This window comes from Pelmatolapia mariae, linkage group LG12 (genome assembly GCF_036321145.2).
Source record: "Pelmatolapia mariae isolate MD_Pm_ZW linkage group LG12, Pm_UMD_F_2, whole genome shotgun sequence".
In the NCBI taxonomy this organism is placed as follows: domain Eukaryota; kingdom Metazoa; phylum Chordata; class Actinopteri; order Cichliformes; family Cichlidae; genus Pelmatolapia; species Pelmatolapia mariae.
Genome location: NC_086237.1, coordinates 18,119,974 through 18,136,828, shown reverse-complemented (window position 1 = coordinate 18,136,828; position 16,855 = coordinate 18,119,974). Strand labels below are relative to the sequence as shown.

The following is a 16,855-nucleotide window of genomic DNA, read 5'->3' as shown; positions in this document are numbered from 1 at the left end:
CATCTCTGAATTTGTGACACATCAAACCTTAAAACAGACGGTTATAGCAGCAGAGGACTATCGCAGGTGCCCCTCCTGTCAGCCAAAAACAGGAATCTCGGGGCTACAAATCTCACCCTATTCACCGCAATTGGATAATAGTACACTGGAAAAATCTGATCTTGAGTTCCTTTTAGATGATAGGGTCAGAATTTAGCATACAATATGAAAGCAGGGCCCATCCTGAGTGTTGTTGCTGACCATGTCCATCCCTTTATGACCACAGTCAATGGGGATAACACACCATGCCCCCAAACTCAAATGATCTCAAACTGTTTTTTGAATACAACAGTGAGTTCACTGTACTCAAATACCCTACACAGTCACTGATCAGCTCTGAAGGTAAACAGGGGTCCAAACTGGCACTAGCAAGGTCTCCAACTATGATGTTGTGTCTACTGTCTTCAAATACAAGCATCGCATTAGAATACAAACAGGAAAATGTAAAACTGGGTTCTTGTAAATTATTTGTCAGAAAATATTTGATGGTTATCATAAGCAGCCGTGAATTGCCAGACAGTAAATATGTAAATGTAACTGAATATTCACTAGATTTTCAAAATAAAATTACCAGCATTTTAACTGAAGCTTCAGCTTTATGCTTTAATGTTCACTGCTGCTGGCTCAAACTGACTAACCCTAAAGAAGCAGATTTGAACAATTACATCATTAGGTTTGTTCATTTGGTGATCAAACATAATGATGTTTCTGGTAGTCCACGGTAGTTGGATTTTAAGCAACAACTTAAAAAGATCCAACTGCTGATAAACAGGGAGACCTAACCTAAAAGAAGATAAGGAGGACACAGCTGTTTATTGCACTTTGACTTGGCACCGTCAGGAAACATCTAATAGATACCGGGTGAACCTGCTGATTGCTCCCCTGGCCTAATTATGCAGAAGATACTAAACTTTTAAGAAAAGATAAACACAATATCACGTCTTGACAAGATCGTATAAACGACTACAGTTACAGAAACTCAGGTTTCTGCTTTTGGTTTTTCAGGATGTTTAGACATAGAGGAATCATGGTTAATGTTCATGGTTAGAGATGCGCATTTCCTGTGATAACACCTAATTCCCGCCCCTCTAACAAGAGGCCTGTAGCAGAGAAAATCCATTCTCCTTACGACACCAAGCTGTTTGCAATTAAAGTCACAACAGCTGCTAACACTTATTCAGCCCCACTGATAAAAGCTGCAGTGACACTTTGATTTATAAGAACTAGCAAAGTCTGGCTCTTACACAGAGGATGTTACCTGCTTCACATGATGCTCTTTATAGATGAGAAACTACCCAGGACGCTCCCCATGCTCGGACAATGGAGGCTGTTACTGTTGAAAGCTGTGGTTACTTTCCATAATTACTCCACAGCTGCGTGTGAGGCCGCCGTTGTGGTTAGTTTCTGCAATGAAATCCTTCTGAAAGCTGCACTTGCTTTCACCAGGAACTTGACTCTTTACCTCTCAGTCTTGCTGAAACTGAACACGTTCATCAGGCAGAAGCTGGCAGGTGTGCTCCTGGCATGTGAAGACTTGGACCAACATGCATGCTCAAGCTGCTGCTCCACCTGGCCTCCATCGCACACCTTCAGAAATTACAGCTGCCCTCCAAGTGGCTGTGGAGGAAGGAGATCTGCAGAGCCCTTAAAGCCAATCAAGGCAGTGCTGCTCGTGTTGCCTGCGCTCTGCCGCCTCTCACTATCTCTGTGTTTGATGTCCTTTGATCTTATTCAAGTGGCAGTTTCACTCCTGCCGTGTCTGTGGAGCAACCTCAGACACTGCATCTCCACTGTTATAGCTCTACGTGGGAGCATCAGACCGATAGTGTCAGTCTTCCTGGAATTTGGCACCAGAGGCAGCGTATCGTTACTTTGAGCTACCCCTAAATACCTCCAGTACTTCAACTCTTTGTGCAATCTATCACCTGAAAAACTAAACACAAGTTATTTTAATGACAAGTCCAAATGTGACTGAATTTCTACAGCGTGTTTATTGGAATAAAAATCGTACAGACACCTTTTGTTATCACTGTCAGTATTTTAGGTCGTGTAAATCCACAAACGCACACATCCTCAATCCAATAACTCCCAGACACTTTTAAAAGATACGTACATGACACTTTATTGCATCAGTTCCACTAATAAATAGTACTCCCACTCCCTCTGTAACCCAACAGATGGTGCTAGGATCCAGTGCAGCATCCTTGATCAATACATCCAGTCAGTAAATCAAAAAGTGTTTCGAGTGTGGGTTACAAAAGTACCTGTAACAACATTTCACTGGCTCAGAAAAGGCTCAAGGGGGGAAAATGAAGTCCAAGTTAAGGCTTGATTGTAAATGCAAGATAAATATCTTTAAACTTAAAGAATGCAGGCTTAAAAAAAAGCTGCTCCTATTCCTTCTCTACTGCATAACTGTGTGTGTGTGTGTGCGTGCGCAATGTCACTTTTTTTCTTGGCTTCTGAATTTAAAAGACACCTGGGATCACAGACACACAGCTTGGCATTTGGCTTCTGACCAAAGTCAACGTCTACAGTATGACATGCTGCCAAGCGACTGTGTGCATACGTCCCCTCAGGGCCTCAGAATAACTTCATAGCATACAATCTACAAAATCAGTTCATGTTTGGCTACAAAAGCAACAGTGAAACAGAAAAAAAGAGATTTGGTTTATGATTGCCAAAGCCACCAGAGAGAGATTTTTGGTTTGACGTTTCAGATGACAGTAGCATTAACATTTTAAATGAAAGAGTAACTTCAATAATATAAAATTCCTTCCAAAAAACCAATTAACAAACAAATGTAACAAAAGGAGGAAAAAAAAGAAGAAAAGCTACAAATGGTCCCAAAATTGCAAAATGACGGTGGCAAGGTGTGGGCTGGCGACTGCCTCTACTTCAGGTTTGCAACTTTATCTCAATTGCATTACTTCAGTTTACTGATTAAAAGAAACCTTTATGTGAAAAGTCCCACATGAGAATGAAACGCTAAACTGCACCCAGAGAGCGTTTACAGTAACAGGATCGTGTCGAGAAAAATAGGAAAGAGTGAACGAGCGACGTCTCAGACTCTGGTGTAGGTGGTTCCTCTCATTAACTGAGTGGACCAAAACCAGAGTTTAAAAAACCGAATTCCTGGGCTTACACACAGCAACATTAGAAGATTTATCACAGTATTCACAAACTTTTTCTGATCGGACATTTGATGCTGCTCTTTGCTGCGTGTCCTCAGAAGAAAATGCAAGAGAGGAAAGTGTATCAAAACCACACTGCAATTATGAAGAAGCGATGACCTGTGGCTTGGAATGATTCAAGACTGTGGTTTACTTCAAATGTGGAGTAAAGACACTTCGAATGATTAGCTGCCAAGGAAAAAAAAAATCTCCCAACTAAACTACAAATCATTGCACTAAAAGAGAAAATGAGCCAGTGAGGTCTTTAAAGCGTAAACTACTGTCAGCTTTAACATCAGCTTCCAGAGAACCCAATCAGCAACAGATAAACATGGAAGGCATGCCCATAAATGGCCAGCGATGGTTGATACAGGTTCACCCCCAACCCCGAAAAAGTGATATGCACGTTATATGTCATTGCCAACCCATTCCTTGCCACCAGCAACAACAAAGAAAAAACAAATGTTGTCAAAGCTTTCTGATAAAAGAAACAATGCAACACTGTGATAATACACAACAGTGAGATACAAGAGCGATTACTGAAAGACTTCATAAAAAAAAAGAAGAAGAAAAAAAAGAGCCACGACACACATGACACAGGACAGGATGTCATCTTCTGGTGGTTTACTTCACACAGACGCTCCCTTTGGGGTCTGTGCTTGAATGTGTGTCTATGCCAAGCTTTTGTTGTTAGTGATGAATGGTGCGGCTCACTCTACTGTCACGGACTTGGCCAGGTTTCTTGGACAGTCCACCTGCGTTTAAACAGAGGAGCAGACAATCAATAGCCTTACAGATGAAAAGGAGACTGTTGCTGCTGTTGACTAAATGCTGCTGTCAAAACACCCGAGTATGATTTATACAAATCTTAACAAAAACATACTTTAATCTGCGAGCCAGAGATATGGCGGCTTGGCAGGACTGCTCTTGTAATTATCACACATGTCCTGTCCAAAGCGCTTCTCCTCCCCTTGGACAAAATTACATAAAACACAGGGCATGCGTGTGGTGGGGCTGTTTGTTCTACAGAGCTGCACGGCCAGGACGTTTCTCTGAAATGCTTTGAAAAACTCACTTAGATGCTGACTTTGAGTTAAGCTGCTCACTTTGACCTTTAAAATTCCTCAAAAACAGGAAATCAAGGGAACAACAGATCTAAGTCAGTTCTGCAGCACCAGCACAAACATCAGTAACAGCTTGTGGGCTTTGCCAATAAATGAACCAATCGCAGGTCGGAATTCGCACACAGATGGAGGTTATTTACATTTCACCATAATTCTTTCAGTGTGGCAGCTAACCACATCGTCATCACCTTCACCACCAAGTTTGCCGGTTTACATCGTTCAAAAAGTAGGTTACATTTTCAAGTGAGTTGGGGACATGCTGATTTACAGATATAAACACTGCACGTTTATTCTGGCAGTGTTTCTGCTTACAAAGCAGTCCTGAGCGACAGCGCTAGATGATCAGTGACAGGCTAATAATAACAAAACATCTCATTTATATCGTGCTGCAGAATCTTTTGCACAACTGTCCTCTTTTATGTCCTGAAACGAATCATCGACGTATTTTACACAATCATACTCTTACTACACCTGTATTTTCAGCAGAAAATGTAAACACAGGTATACTGATGATGACTGTAAGAGTGGAAATGACTTGGGAAAATTGTATCTCCAAGAAATGTTTGAATTAAGAAGCATGCTGGATTGAGAGTTGTTGATGATCCTGAAGGGAAAGCACTTACATCGTAGCCTCTGAGGACAGCCAGGTGGAAGGACAGCAGCTGCAGAGGGATGACGCTCAGGATGCCCTGCAGGCAGTCCACACAGTGAGGCACTTTGATTGTGCGGCTGGAGTTTTTGATGGTCTCGTGATCGTCCTTGTCGCAGATCACAATAGGACGACCCTGTAAATGAAACAAAGAGATGAATATATTGTGAGTTTTCACACCTCTAAACCAACATCTGCTGCAGATTGTTGACTGCACAATGATGGAGATGCGCTGAATCAACCTCTCCCCTTTCACCGACTGAGTTGAAGGGCCAGAGGTGACGCAGTGGTCAACATACTTTCGGGGTTTGAACTTAATGAGTTATGATGCAAACAGTTTTCAGAAAGGAAAAAACTTAAATGGATTCAAATAAACTCACTTAGTCAATTTCCACGATATAATAAACACTGTAAAGCATCACATTTAGTTTTTATTTGTCAGAGTTTGTTTGAGCATTTCAGGCAACTAAACAATCTGGGCTGATCACTTGTGACTGGATTATAAAATAAACCAACACACCAACATTACAATAAGGCTGATCACTCAACATGCGCCATGTGCGATTCTTACCTGGCGAGCAACAACCTGCTGCAGGGCATTCTGACACTTGACGTAAGTGTGGTCTCTCATTATGATCATGATCACCGGCATGAGTTTATCCACCAGGGCCAGCGGGCCGTGTTTCAGCTCTCCTGCCAGGATACCCTCTGAATGCATGTACGTGATTTCCTTGATTTTCTGCAGGGGAATAAAAAAACGTCCACACTTTAGATAAATGCAAGCCTACGCTGTAATTAACAATCAAACTGTCAGACGATAAACTTGCATGTGCTCACCAGTGCTCCCTCCAAGCAGGTAGCGTAATGGTAGCCTCTGCCCATGATGAGCACACTCTTCTGTTGGTACAGCTCTGTTGCCAGCTTCTGGATTTCATCATCCAAACTGAGGACCTCCTTAATCAGATCTAACACACACACACACACACATTTTTTTTCTTGTTTAAAGAGGCTGACTGACAGCGACAAAATATGAAAAAAATATTGCAGCAACATGAACCTAGACTCAGCTTCTAATGTTGGGCAGGGAGTGGCAGACGAGCCAGACATTCCTTATTAGGTTACTCTTGGGGACATGCCATCATGTGCTTTAGATTCATAAAGTCATGCAAGAGCCCAACGCCAAAATCTAAAGCTATTCATCCGTCGGCCCCCCTTCCCGCTCTCTCTTGTCTTCTGATCCTTTTGTTGCTGGTTAAGTTTGTCCTCTAAGAGGATTTTAAAAAATTAAAAAAAAAAAAACACCAACAAAAACAAAACTAAAAACAGGCTGTGGATGTGCTTGATCTTGGGTCTGAGAGCTAGTTTTTCCAATCTTTTTGTGTTTAAACTTCACATATGATCAGGACTTCTCTGGCTGAATTACAACACATGTGGCGTGACTTACCTGGAAGCACTCTTAGGCCCTGGATTATCTCACGGCGCCTGGGCTGCACTGAAATCCTGTCATCGCACATCAGGAGGGCAAACATGATCAAGGCCACAAACTGACTGGTGTAGGCCTGAAGACGAAAAACACAACAGAGAAAGCAGAATATTTATTAACTGTAACACAATTGCTAAGATGCGGTTTCTTTGTCTGTCTCTACTCTGACTAATAAAGAAAACAACTGCTCCCTAACTATTTGCATGAAGGTCACAAAGTGGACCACCACCACTCCACAGTGAAATATTGTTTGCTTGTGACCTCATTTCTAGAGGGAATGGTAGATTTCCTGTTTTGCAGCTCAATATCGAACCAACGAAGCAGCGACCAGATCACGACTTGAGCCTTTCGGTACAGATTATGAAGCCATGTGCTTCTTTTTCGCTTTGTTTTGATTGCAAATTTGGTCTCCAGTTTATAATCTGCACCAGATGAAATATGGAGAGGTGGGTTTTAATACACGTCAAGCAGCATTATAAAAAAAACGCACGTAGTTAAGTTAGTGCTGCTCATCCTAAAAACCTTTGTAGCCATATATACCACAGATGATCTCTGATCCTTCTGGAAATCTTGCTTCTTATAACCTCAACACATCTGAGACTCCGTACCTGCCGTCATCGCCGCCCACACCCTCTCCTTCCTTCATCTCCGAGCACGTTTGGAGGTCTTCCATGCCCATTTAGGAGATTCAATCAGGGTTTGAGAGAAGCCAAGTCAATTCACAAGACTCTCTGGACTCAGAAATGCCAATGTGCAGGGCCAAGAAAATAGCTGTAAAACTTTTACACACTGTTTCTTTTTTCTTCACAACAACACACAAATCGTAGTCCTTCAGAGCTCCAACAGTCCTCGCTGTCGGCTCAGATGTGGCAACATATTTAACCCACATAGTAAACCGTTGATCTCTTCCATATTCATACTTTCAAACTTGTCAGTGCTTTCCTGATGCACAATGTGCCAACTTTGACCCTGCAAATGTGAGCATGCATGCATACACAGCTGAAACATAAAGAAAATACAACAACTGCGATCTAGAAAACAAACTTTGTAATCCTGTAAATTCCCAGTGGAAAGAGTTATGCACTTCAAAAAGCAGTCTTCTCTCATTTACTGTTGGCTGACCTGCCAGAAGGATCTGCCTCATGATAGCATCAAAGTATTTTGTCTTTTAGTGCTAATTTATGCCATGAATCTTGAATATGAACAAAGGAATTGGAAATTCCCTCATTTAAAGTTAAAAAAAAAATCCTACGAGCATGAAAAAGAAGAAAATTGAGACCAAATATATGAATTTGGGATGATTCAGCATGTGATTAGTTGCAAACCAAGTCAGTGTTTTGATGAGCTTGGTTGTTAATGTGCAGCATTCGGTTGAGGTGGGTGTGGGTGTGTGGCCCTGCCAGCCGAGCAGTAAATGATGGCGTCTCTGAGGCGTGCTCTGGGACTTTGGAGCAACACAAGAGTCACTGAGCCAAGAGCTGGGGCAGGGAAGGACCTGCTCCACTCTTCTCCCTCTCTCTCTCTATGCTCCCTAGAAAGAGCAGGGGCTTCAACTCCTCTGCTCGAATCCCAGCTGGCAAATGCTTTCGGTGAGGGGGTGGGGAGAGGCATGAAACCAAGTGTCCAAGGTTTACATGAGCTGAGATGAGAAAATCAGGCTTCTTTAACTCCCTCTGGGATAACAGTGGAGGACCACGTCAACTTCCAAAAGGCGGGACCAGAATTGCAATGGAGTTTTCATCTGGGTTTCATTCAGAGTCAGTGAGCGTCGAGTTCATTTATGACATGATGCAATTAACTGGTGTACAGTACTTTAGCTAAGTATCAAAGGCTCAGTTACAACAAATCAAAGAAATCATGCGCTATTTTTCTAACTTGAATGAAGCAAATTCATTTGGTGTGTTGCCTCTGAAAATATTCTCATACACAAAAGCAGAAAAATGAGTAGATTGCTTTTTTAAAATGGGGCAATAAGCATTCACTGCAACTACAGGGAAATGTGCTGTTTTCAATCATCCACATCCAAGCCTGCCACAACAAGGTGAAAACACACCCAGCAGTACATTCATCTTCATCACTAATGACTCAGTCTCACTGGAGTTTAAATAGAACGACTAGGAAAACTTTATGGCTGGAAACTTGGTTGCTGCCCAGTGAACTGATTTTAAAAAATGTTTTTTTTGGAGCCTGCAACTGGTTGCAAGTAGTTTGGCAACCTGTCTCCAGCTCCAACTGACTGCAATCACCGTCAGACACATTGGTGAACATTTGAAAGGCGGAGTCCACTCAACTGGTTGTATTCTGGTTATATTCCTATATAAGATTGCCGAGCCCCTGTCTCATTATGCAGTGAAATCGTCATCCAACAGTAACTATGCCGATATTTGTGGAGCAACTTCTGACTTTCTCTTCAAAATCTATGAGGTTCTGGCTGAATGCATGCAGTTAATGTGAATTTATTTGTATGTAAAAGGCAACAGATTTGCTATTTTTGTTGATTTATCACAGTTAATCGCCATATTATCACACACAGATTGCATGTAATTGGCAACTTGGCTCCATTCACCTCTCAAAATGATTACAGACTGACTCTGTCTTATCACCGTTTTATCACTCTTTATATAAGCTGCTTTGAAGGAGGCAACTGACAGCAGGTAGTCACAGACCTGGTCCTTGTGTTTAAAGTAGTCATTTCAAAGATAGCAAGATAATAATAACAGTAATTTTGGTAATGATGTGTAGCATAATATAACCTAACCTCAAGAGGTTAATGTAAGAAGTATCCTTTCAATCTCCAGTGACACAATAAATGCATGTTGTGGTTTTCCACTTCCACAGCGCATAAAAGCTGCACTCATAAAAACCGCAGAGTTAATCAGGGCCACGGTTGCCATGGTATACCTTGGTGCTCGCTACTCCGATCTCTGGCCCGGCGTTGATGTGGACTCCACAGTCAGTCTCCCTCGAGATGGAGCTGCCCACTGTGTTAGTGACGCCCACAGTCAGAGCCCCCCTCTCCTTACAGTAGTGCAGGGCCATGAGGCTGTCAGCGGTCTCCCCTGCGGGGGTCGGCAGAAATGGAAAACATAACCCGTTTATGGAACGTAACAATCCATACAATAAAACTGATTTACTGACTTTTGCACCATAAACTAGTCTGATTTAAGACAGCTTTACAGAAAAAAATAATCCACAGGTCTCAAAAACTCTGACTCAGCATTTTGAAAAAGTCGAGCACATAGAAAGATAAACCGTGAAGAGCCCCCAGATAGAAAGTGGAATACAAATGGGGAATGTGCCACAGATCAAGTCCAGATGGCACTGGTCTCCACACCTGACTGGCTGATAAAGAAGCAGACATCGTCTCGGAAAACAGGCGTGTTCCTGTCCAGGAAGTCGCTGGCCAGCTCCACCATGACAGGCAGCTCGGTCAGCTCCTCCAGCACCTGGCGGGTCTGGGAAAAAAAGCAACAGCATCATTTTGTGAAAACGTGCCAGCTGTGCACAGAGCATAGAGTGTGGCAGGACACGAAGCTCATACCACAACACAGGTGTCATATTTCCTCTTGGATTCAGTTTGACTATTTTTATGATGGGACTTTGCACCAATGAACAAAAGGTGGTTAAACAAAAGACTACTCACTGCTACTCCTGCATGATAGCTGGTGCCACAAGCAATGAGGATAAGTCGGCGACACCTCTGAATCTCTTTGATGTGATCCTTAAGTCCACCCAGTGTCACTGAAAAGCACAACAAACTGCTCAAAGACCACAAACACCCCAGAGGAAAGATGGGACATTTTACACTTAAAAAATGTACTTATAGCTGTAAAACTTTTATAGGGTGTCCTTGATCCTTATTATAATGAACTAAAGGTAGTTGCACATGCAAAACTAAATTACTTGATGCTAAAGACTACAGTGAAAGCCAAAGATTGACATTTTGAGGAATTGTCATTTCTTGTCTTGGTAAATATAATAATAATAGGGCAGTGCTCCAACCTGTGTTGTTGTCAAAGTTGACTCTCCCTCTCATGGTGTTAACAACAGACTCTGGCTGCTCAAAGATCTCCTTCTGCATGAAGGAGCTGTAGTTGCCTGTAAAATGAGGATCAGATATCAGGGGAACATTTCCCGAATTAGTCAAAAAAAAGAAAAGAAAAGGTAAATACCAGTTAAGCACTCAGTGATAGACTTTTTATAAGCCCCATAAAACCCACATGAACTCAACCGACCGAGAGAGGTTTTGTTTACATGTATTAAGCTTCTGAGAATGCAAACCACAGCCTCCTGAAGGAGCAAAAACAAACGTCCTCACTGTGTTTTATTGACAATCAGGCCTTCCTGGAAATGCGAGGACTTATTGGGTAAACTTCTTTCTCTATTAAGATATTTGGAGCCATAGCATGAGTCATGCCTCAAATGAAATAAAACAAACACAAAACATTAGGAAGATAATGTTTTCCTATCAATTAAAAACCGTGACGGTAAAGAAAATATATATGTATATATGCAAGTGCTTTTCAGCCTGCCTTTGAAAGCAATTTGGGTCATGCGAATTAGGTTATTCAGCAGAAAAAAAAACTAGGAAAGAGGAGAAAGGCTGAGTAATGACAGGACCACAAAGGAATGTTGAGTGCAGCCAACATAGGCTCACCTCTGCCCTCTGCTGGACTGCTAAGGAAAAGTCAGTGAAAATGAAGAAAAAAGAAAATATAGACAGTAACCATGAGATTTAAAGTCCTTTTTTTTTTAGCTGTGTTCATACTGAGCAAACTTCTTAGACTCATGTTCCTCATTTAAGGACACAGCAGCAGGATAAATGAAATACTTCAATTCCAAAAAACATATCCGCAGGTAGTCTGATAACTGATTAAGTGCATGTAACAAGTCGATTGTTGGTGCAATTTTGCATGCAAAAGAGACCTTATTCACATCGACTCCAAGTCCCCATCAGGGTCTGACAAACATAAAGTCAGTCAGGATTACCTAACAGCCCTGGGAAGCAATTTAATCCTGACTGATTATATATTTGTCAGATCCTGATAGACCTGGAGTCGATATGCGTAAGGTCTGTTTTGCATGCAAAACTGTCCCAAGAATAAACTTACATGATTGTGGGGTTTTTATTATGATTTTATACATGAAAAAAGGGAAAATAAAGCAATAATAAAAATGTGTCCTAATTCCCATAAGTGAGTGATAACATCTTAAAGCAAAGCGGTTTGTTTTACCAACAGTGGTTTCTTTGGTGGTGCTGCTAATCTAGCAAGAGTGTAACGACTTGGATGATAACAAGAACGACCTCAGGGCCAACCGTTAAAAGCAAGCCAAACTATGTAAGCAGCTGGTCATCCATTATGACTTGCAGGATAATAACAGACTAAATTAATGGCACAGTATAAATGATTTATTGACCATTAGTGTGGGAAAGGAATGCATGTTGTGAAGAGAATTCATCCCTCCACTCACCCATCATGATCTGCTGTAGTTCCATCTGCAGGGTCTGGATGGCACGGGCTGGGTAGTCTCCAGCTGTGCGCTTTATCCTGTGAATCGACAGCCGGCCATCCATCACGGCGGCTACGTCGTCATCCTCGAGGAAGATCACCCGGTTTGTGTGCTCGATCACTGCGCTGTCGTGGCAGATCAGAAACCACATCAAACGTTTGATTTTTGATACACGGATAAAGCAGGCATATAAAGAACTGGGAAGTCTCACTGAGCATCTTTGTGCACTCTAACAGTATCTGCTTACCTCGCATCAGAGGCAAAGTAGTACTCCACTGCTTTTTCATCTACTGGAAACAAGCAGGTGTCCTGGTCTGTCCTGGGTAGGGTGCTGCAGCTCTTCTTGTCTTTAGTAGCTGGGATGTAAAAGAAAACAGGCCTCAGGCAATTTCATCCAGCCACATTTGGATACATTTGACTAGAAAGAGAAACTGTAACTACATGAGCGGTAGAGCACAGGAATATGATCGCTGGACAGCTTGTGATCACTGCGCACTCCAATCAGCAGAGGACCTCCCCTCCTGTATAAACCACAAGAAAATATTCATGTTAAACCACATCCTGATATTTTACCAGTATATGGTCTAAATGCATCGCAGAAAGGTTTCTTATACTGTCAGACTTCAAAATGTATTGTATACATTTTGACCCATCTTAGACGTCACTTTAGGAGATTTAAGATCAGCCATCAGTGTGTGAGTTTACCTTGTACCAACCACCTCGCCGGGATAGTGGACACTCTTGAAGACCAGTACAAAAGCTCCTTCCTGCAAGGCAGGTCAAACAGGAAGTCAGGCCTTTTTATTGTCTGATTGCTTTTGCATCTTTGGTGTACATTAGCAAGTCCTTACCAGCTGCTGAGTCACACGTTCAACCAGCGTGGCAAAACTGATGTCGTCGCTCTCCCGGTTGTCATACATGTACTTCACCAACTTGGCAATGCTCTCGGTGTCAGTCTCTGACTCAAACTCATAACCTTTGCTCTCCTACAGAAACGAGAAAATGATTTCGCTTTACAAATCCGAACAATGAAAACACATCAAGAAATATTAATGAAAAACATCTGCTCACCAGGAATTTCCTCAGGTCTTTGTAGTTGGTGATAATGCCATTGTGAATGACTATGAATTCTGCAAACAAAAGAGGACTGTCAGAAACTTAATACAGAATCAAACATTTAGCTGTTTTTGTACCAACTTGAAACATCACTCACCATTGTTTCTGTCAGATCTCTGTGGATGACTGTTGACTGGGCTGGGCTCACCGTGAGTGGCCCAGCGAGTGTGAGCAATGCCACTGTGGACATCAAACTCCACATCCAGGTCAATATCCTGCTGTTCTATAAATCAAACAAACACACCCCCAAGACAGACGATATTTAATATGCGAATTGCACCACAGCGTGCAGGAAGGGAAATCGAGGATTCGGTCAATTATTAATTCTCTCTAAACGAGCAACAATCTCAGCTTACTGTGGATCTCCTCATCCAGGGCCTTCACTTTTCCACGCTGCTTGATCAGCTGGATAGATCTGGCATTGGCCTCCCAATCTTTGCTGTTGCCCCCGTCAATTCCAACACCTAATGAAATTTTTTAAAAAGTTAGAAATAGCAGAATCATAAAGATGGCAAGACCGTAGGTATTAAGTATAACGGTGGTATTACTATTATGTAAGTAAAGTCTTCTTTTTGGTCCAATATCTGAGCAGAACTGTAAGAAAGCTGCATAAGTGGTGTGTCAAAGTTCAACTAAGTAAAATAACTACTGACTAATGCCTGAATTATGCTTCAGCTGGAAATCTGGAAACCCCTTTTAGCCGAGCGGCATAACCTTCTATGTAACCTGACGTGCACCTCCCGAGAAATGTAACTACACATCAGGTCAAGGCAACCCACAGCTACTGTGATTTGCTAGTTCAGTATCCCTGATGCATTTCAAGCTACTTCTTTGCTGAGGTTTTTGAATGCATCAGTGAGAAAAAAAAAAACAATCATTTACTCAGTATAAGGAAAAATAATCATAGTGTAAATACAAGGTCTGACAAATGTCAGCAGATTCCTTGAAGAAGATTGCTGAAACTACCAAAATGGATGTGAGGGAAAGTACAGAGAAGTGTAAAACCAGAGGGATAAATGTAACTGCCTCCACAGAAAACAAAAAAACAAAATAATAATAATAATAATGTAACACAAAACTGAGCAGAACAAAGAGCGAGGAACCAGGGGAAAAACAAAAATCCCAGCATCTGTTGGCACCGTATATAAAACACCGGGACACAACCACACGTTAATCAACACGTAACCACACACAAGCATAAATCAGGCAGAGTCATTAGTGTTGGCGCGTATTACTGAAAAAGAAAACATCAAGTGTGACTTTCAGGACAGCTGCTGCATTAATGTTACATTGAAGACCAACAAACTATTACAACATTTTGGCATTTCTTGAGTAACCTCTGAGGAGGTCTGAACACAAAAAAACAAAACAAAACACAATTTGGTGATGAGTCTCTCTTTTCCTTACCAGCTGAATCATAGCCTCTGTACTCCAGACGACGTAGACCTTTAAGGAGGATCTCAAGGATTTCACGGCGAGTCCTTGGCACGTGGTAGTTGAGATAGGCAAAGATTCCTTGGGGAAGGAGGGAATAATGTTTCAGAAAGCTTTTCTTTATAAAGAATTTGTGCTACCAAAAGCAGATTTTTATTTATTTGCAGTTGGAAGGGCAGATCACTTGAAATGCCTGTCAGACTGATACCCCTGTAGCATTTGAGAGTGATATTTAAATCATGTGGGTTTGAGAAACAAATGAACTACAGCTGGTGAAGGTTGGCTGAAGTCACCATTACAGTATTTAGAAGGTTTTTTCAGATGCCAAAGGACATCTGACATTCTGTATGCTGCATATTTATCCCATCAGCTTGTTTTTATTTTAAACCAGCTTTGGATTCATTTTGAGTCAGAAATAGTTTTTAAAACAATTTTAAATCTTCAAATGAAACTATTTATGATGACAATGATTACGTAAAGGCGGCTGGTGAAACCACAGCGAACGTAATTTGACTCCTTCCTGGTGTAGCAGGCCAAGAATTACTGGGAGTTGTCGATCTGCTGCTATTCACAATTTAGTGACAGACAAACTGATGTAACACATGAGAAACAAGTCATACAGGCACTGGAAAACCTGATATAGTTATCTCTTGGCAGATAGACCTGTTTAAACACAATTAAGTATATATATATAGACCTATCTCCCTAAGACAACCTCTTGCCTGCGTAAAGCAGAGGTAGGGGAATTGTCAAAGGAATGACAAAAATCAGACGCAAGATGTTTCTGTTTCACATCTGTAAATCATTTTAAGATATTTACCTTGTCACTAAGACTTGAGATTTATTTGTGTGTGATTACTAACCCAAGTGAGAGACCATTCCGATAGGCCAGTGTAAATCAAGATTTCAGCATTTTATTGGCAACCTCCATAAATAATGAGAATTTCCTCCCTAAAACATCTGTCATCCAGTCTAATAACAAACACACACAGAAAGGAGTGACACCATGAATGGCAAAAGAAGTGGGCATAAAGTGCAGCCCTGTCACAGGGCTAAACACTAACCAGTGGACATCCTGGCTCAACAGAGCATTCATTCAGAAAAGCAAGTGATGGAGGTGGACACTGAGGGGCAAAGCGAGACAAAAGGGACCCTTCTGCAAATAATCAGTGCTTAATGGTTAACCTAAGCAAAGTGGCACCTTACTGTGACAAGAGATATTGATAGCAAGGTGGTTTGGTTATGGAAGTGCTCTGATTGTGACAACAGTGAGAGAAAACAGATGTCAGGTATCAGTCACAGGACTGAGATAGATGGAGACAGCGGAGATAGGACAGGATTAGAAAGCATCAAACTGATTATGACCACTGGCGTCATATAGACAGTGAAAGACTGACGTTAATTCACAGCGATACACCAGTATTATATAGTAGAATATTTGCTAAAGCCTTTGGCACTCTTTTAAGGGGTTGACTCAATTTGACTTAAAACCAAAAAAACAAAACAAAAAAACATATGTGATTTTATGTTTTGTTTATGCTCTTTGTATATGTACAGCATTTTGTGGACATTGTGTTCTTTGGATATCCCAAAGAACACAGATCATCTAGTTACACTTTCATTTTTTATAATAACAACGAGTATAACTCGTTTTCCAAGGTCTCTGTCACAGTCATCTAGATCCACAGACCACAGTAACAGACAGATTTAGCTACTGGAAACTTACTCGGTTGGTAATAACGTCGTAAAGCAGGTTACCATTTTAATGTCGTACTAAAACCTCGACCCTGCTGCTTGATCGTGTTACCCCAGATCAAGCAGCTTTCAGAGTAAAACGGAAAAACACAGACCGGTTTATATTTAGCTGGCTAGCAACATCATGTTGGCCATACAAAACTCATTTTAGCCTCCCCTAGCTCATTTCCAGCATTTATCCTCAAACTAACAAGGCAATAACTGAATAACTATTCAGCTACCTATTCTGGTGAAACGTGAACCACATACATTCGGCGCCAGTTAATATAAATATAGAATAAATGCACTACTCACCACACATGGCTACAGTTCTGCTGCCAGTTACAGCTACTCTGAAGTCTGTAGCTGGGAACGCCTGTCAATATACTCCGCCCCCGATGGTTCCTATGAATCATAGCCAACCACGTTCTTCCATGGCGCCTTCTGATTGGTCGGGAGGTATGTCGATTCAGGTTGCGCCTACAGACGTACACACTTCTGACGTGGCATCAGGATGTGATTCGCAGCCGGAACATCCTGCAGATCCTGCTGCTGCTAGAGTCAACATCGGCCCATAATGGAAGGCCTGTGC

General features: G+C 41.7%; 1 protein-coding gene across 1 annotated transcript; it reads right to left on the bottom strand.

The window, feature by feature from the left end:
* Positions 1–2,011: 2,011 nt before the first annotated feature.
* On the bottom strand, positions 2,012–16,632 carry gfpt1 (glutamine--fructose-6-phosphate transaminase 1). Its single transcript, XM_063489966.1, has 19 exons — positions 16,579–16,632; positions 14,503–14,610; positions 13,452–13,559; positions 13,193–13,318; positions 13,051–13,109; positions 12,831–12,965; positions 12,685–12,746; positions 12,421–12,500; positions 12,227–12,335; positions 11,941–12,104; positions 10,471–10,566; positions 10,112–10,209; positions 9,803–9,923; positions 9,370–9,527; positions 6,430–6,544; positions 5,823–5,950; positions 5,557–5,724; positions 4,960–5,121; positions 2,012–3,967 (listed from the first exon to the last, which is right to left on the bottom strand). The coding sequence occupies exons 1-19, from the start codon at positions 16,583–16,585 to the stop codon at positions 3,923–3,925; spliced, it is 2,049 nt and encodes a 682-aa protein (XP_063346036.1). The 5' UTR covers positions 16,586–16,632; the 3' UTR covers positions 2,012–3,922.
* Positions 16,633–16,855: the final 223 nt, after the last annotated feature.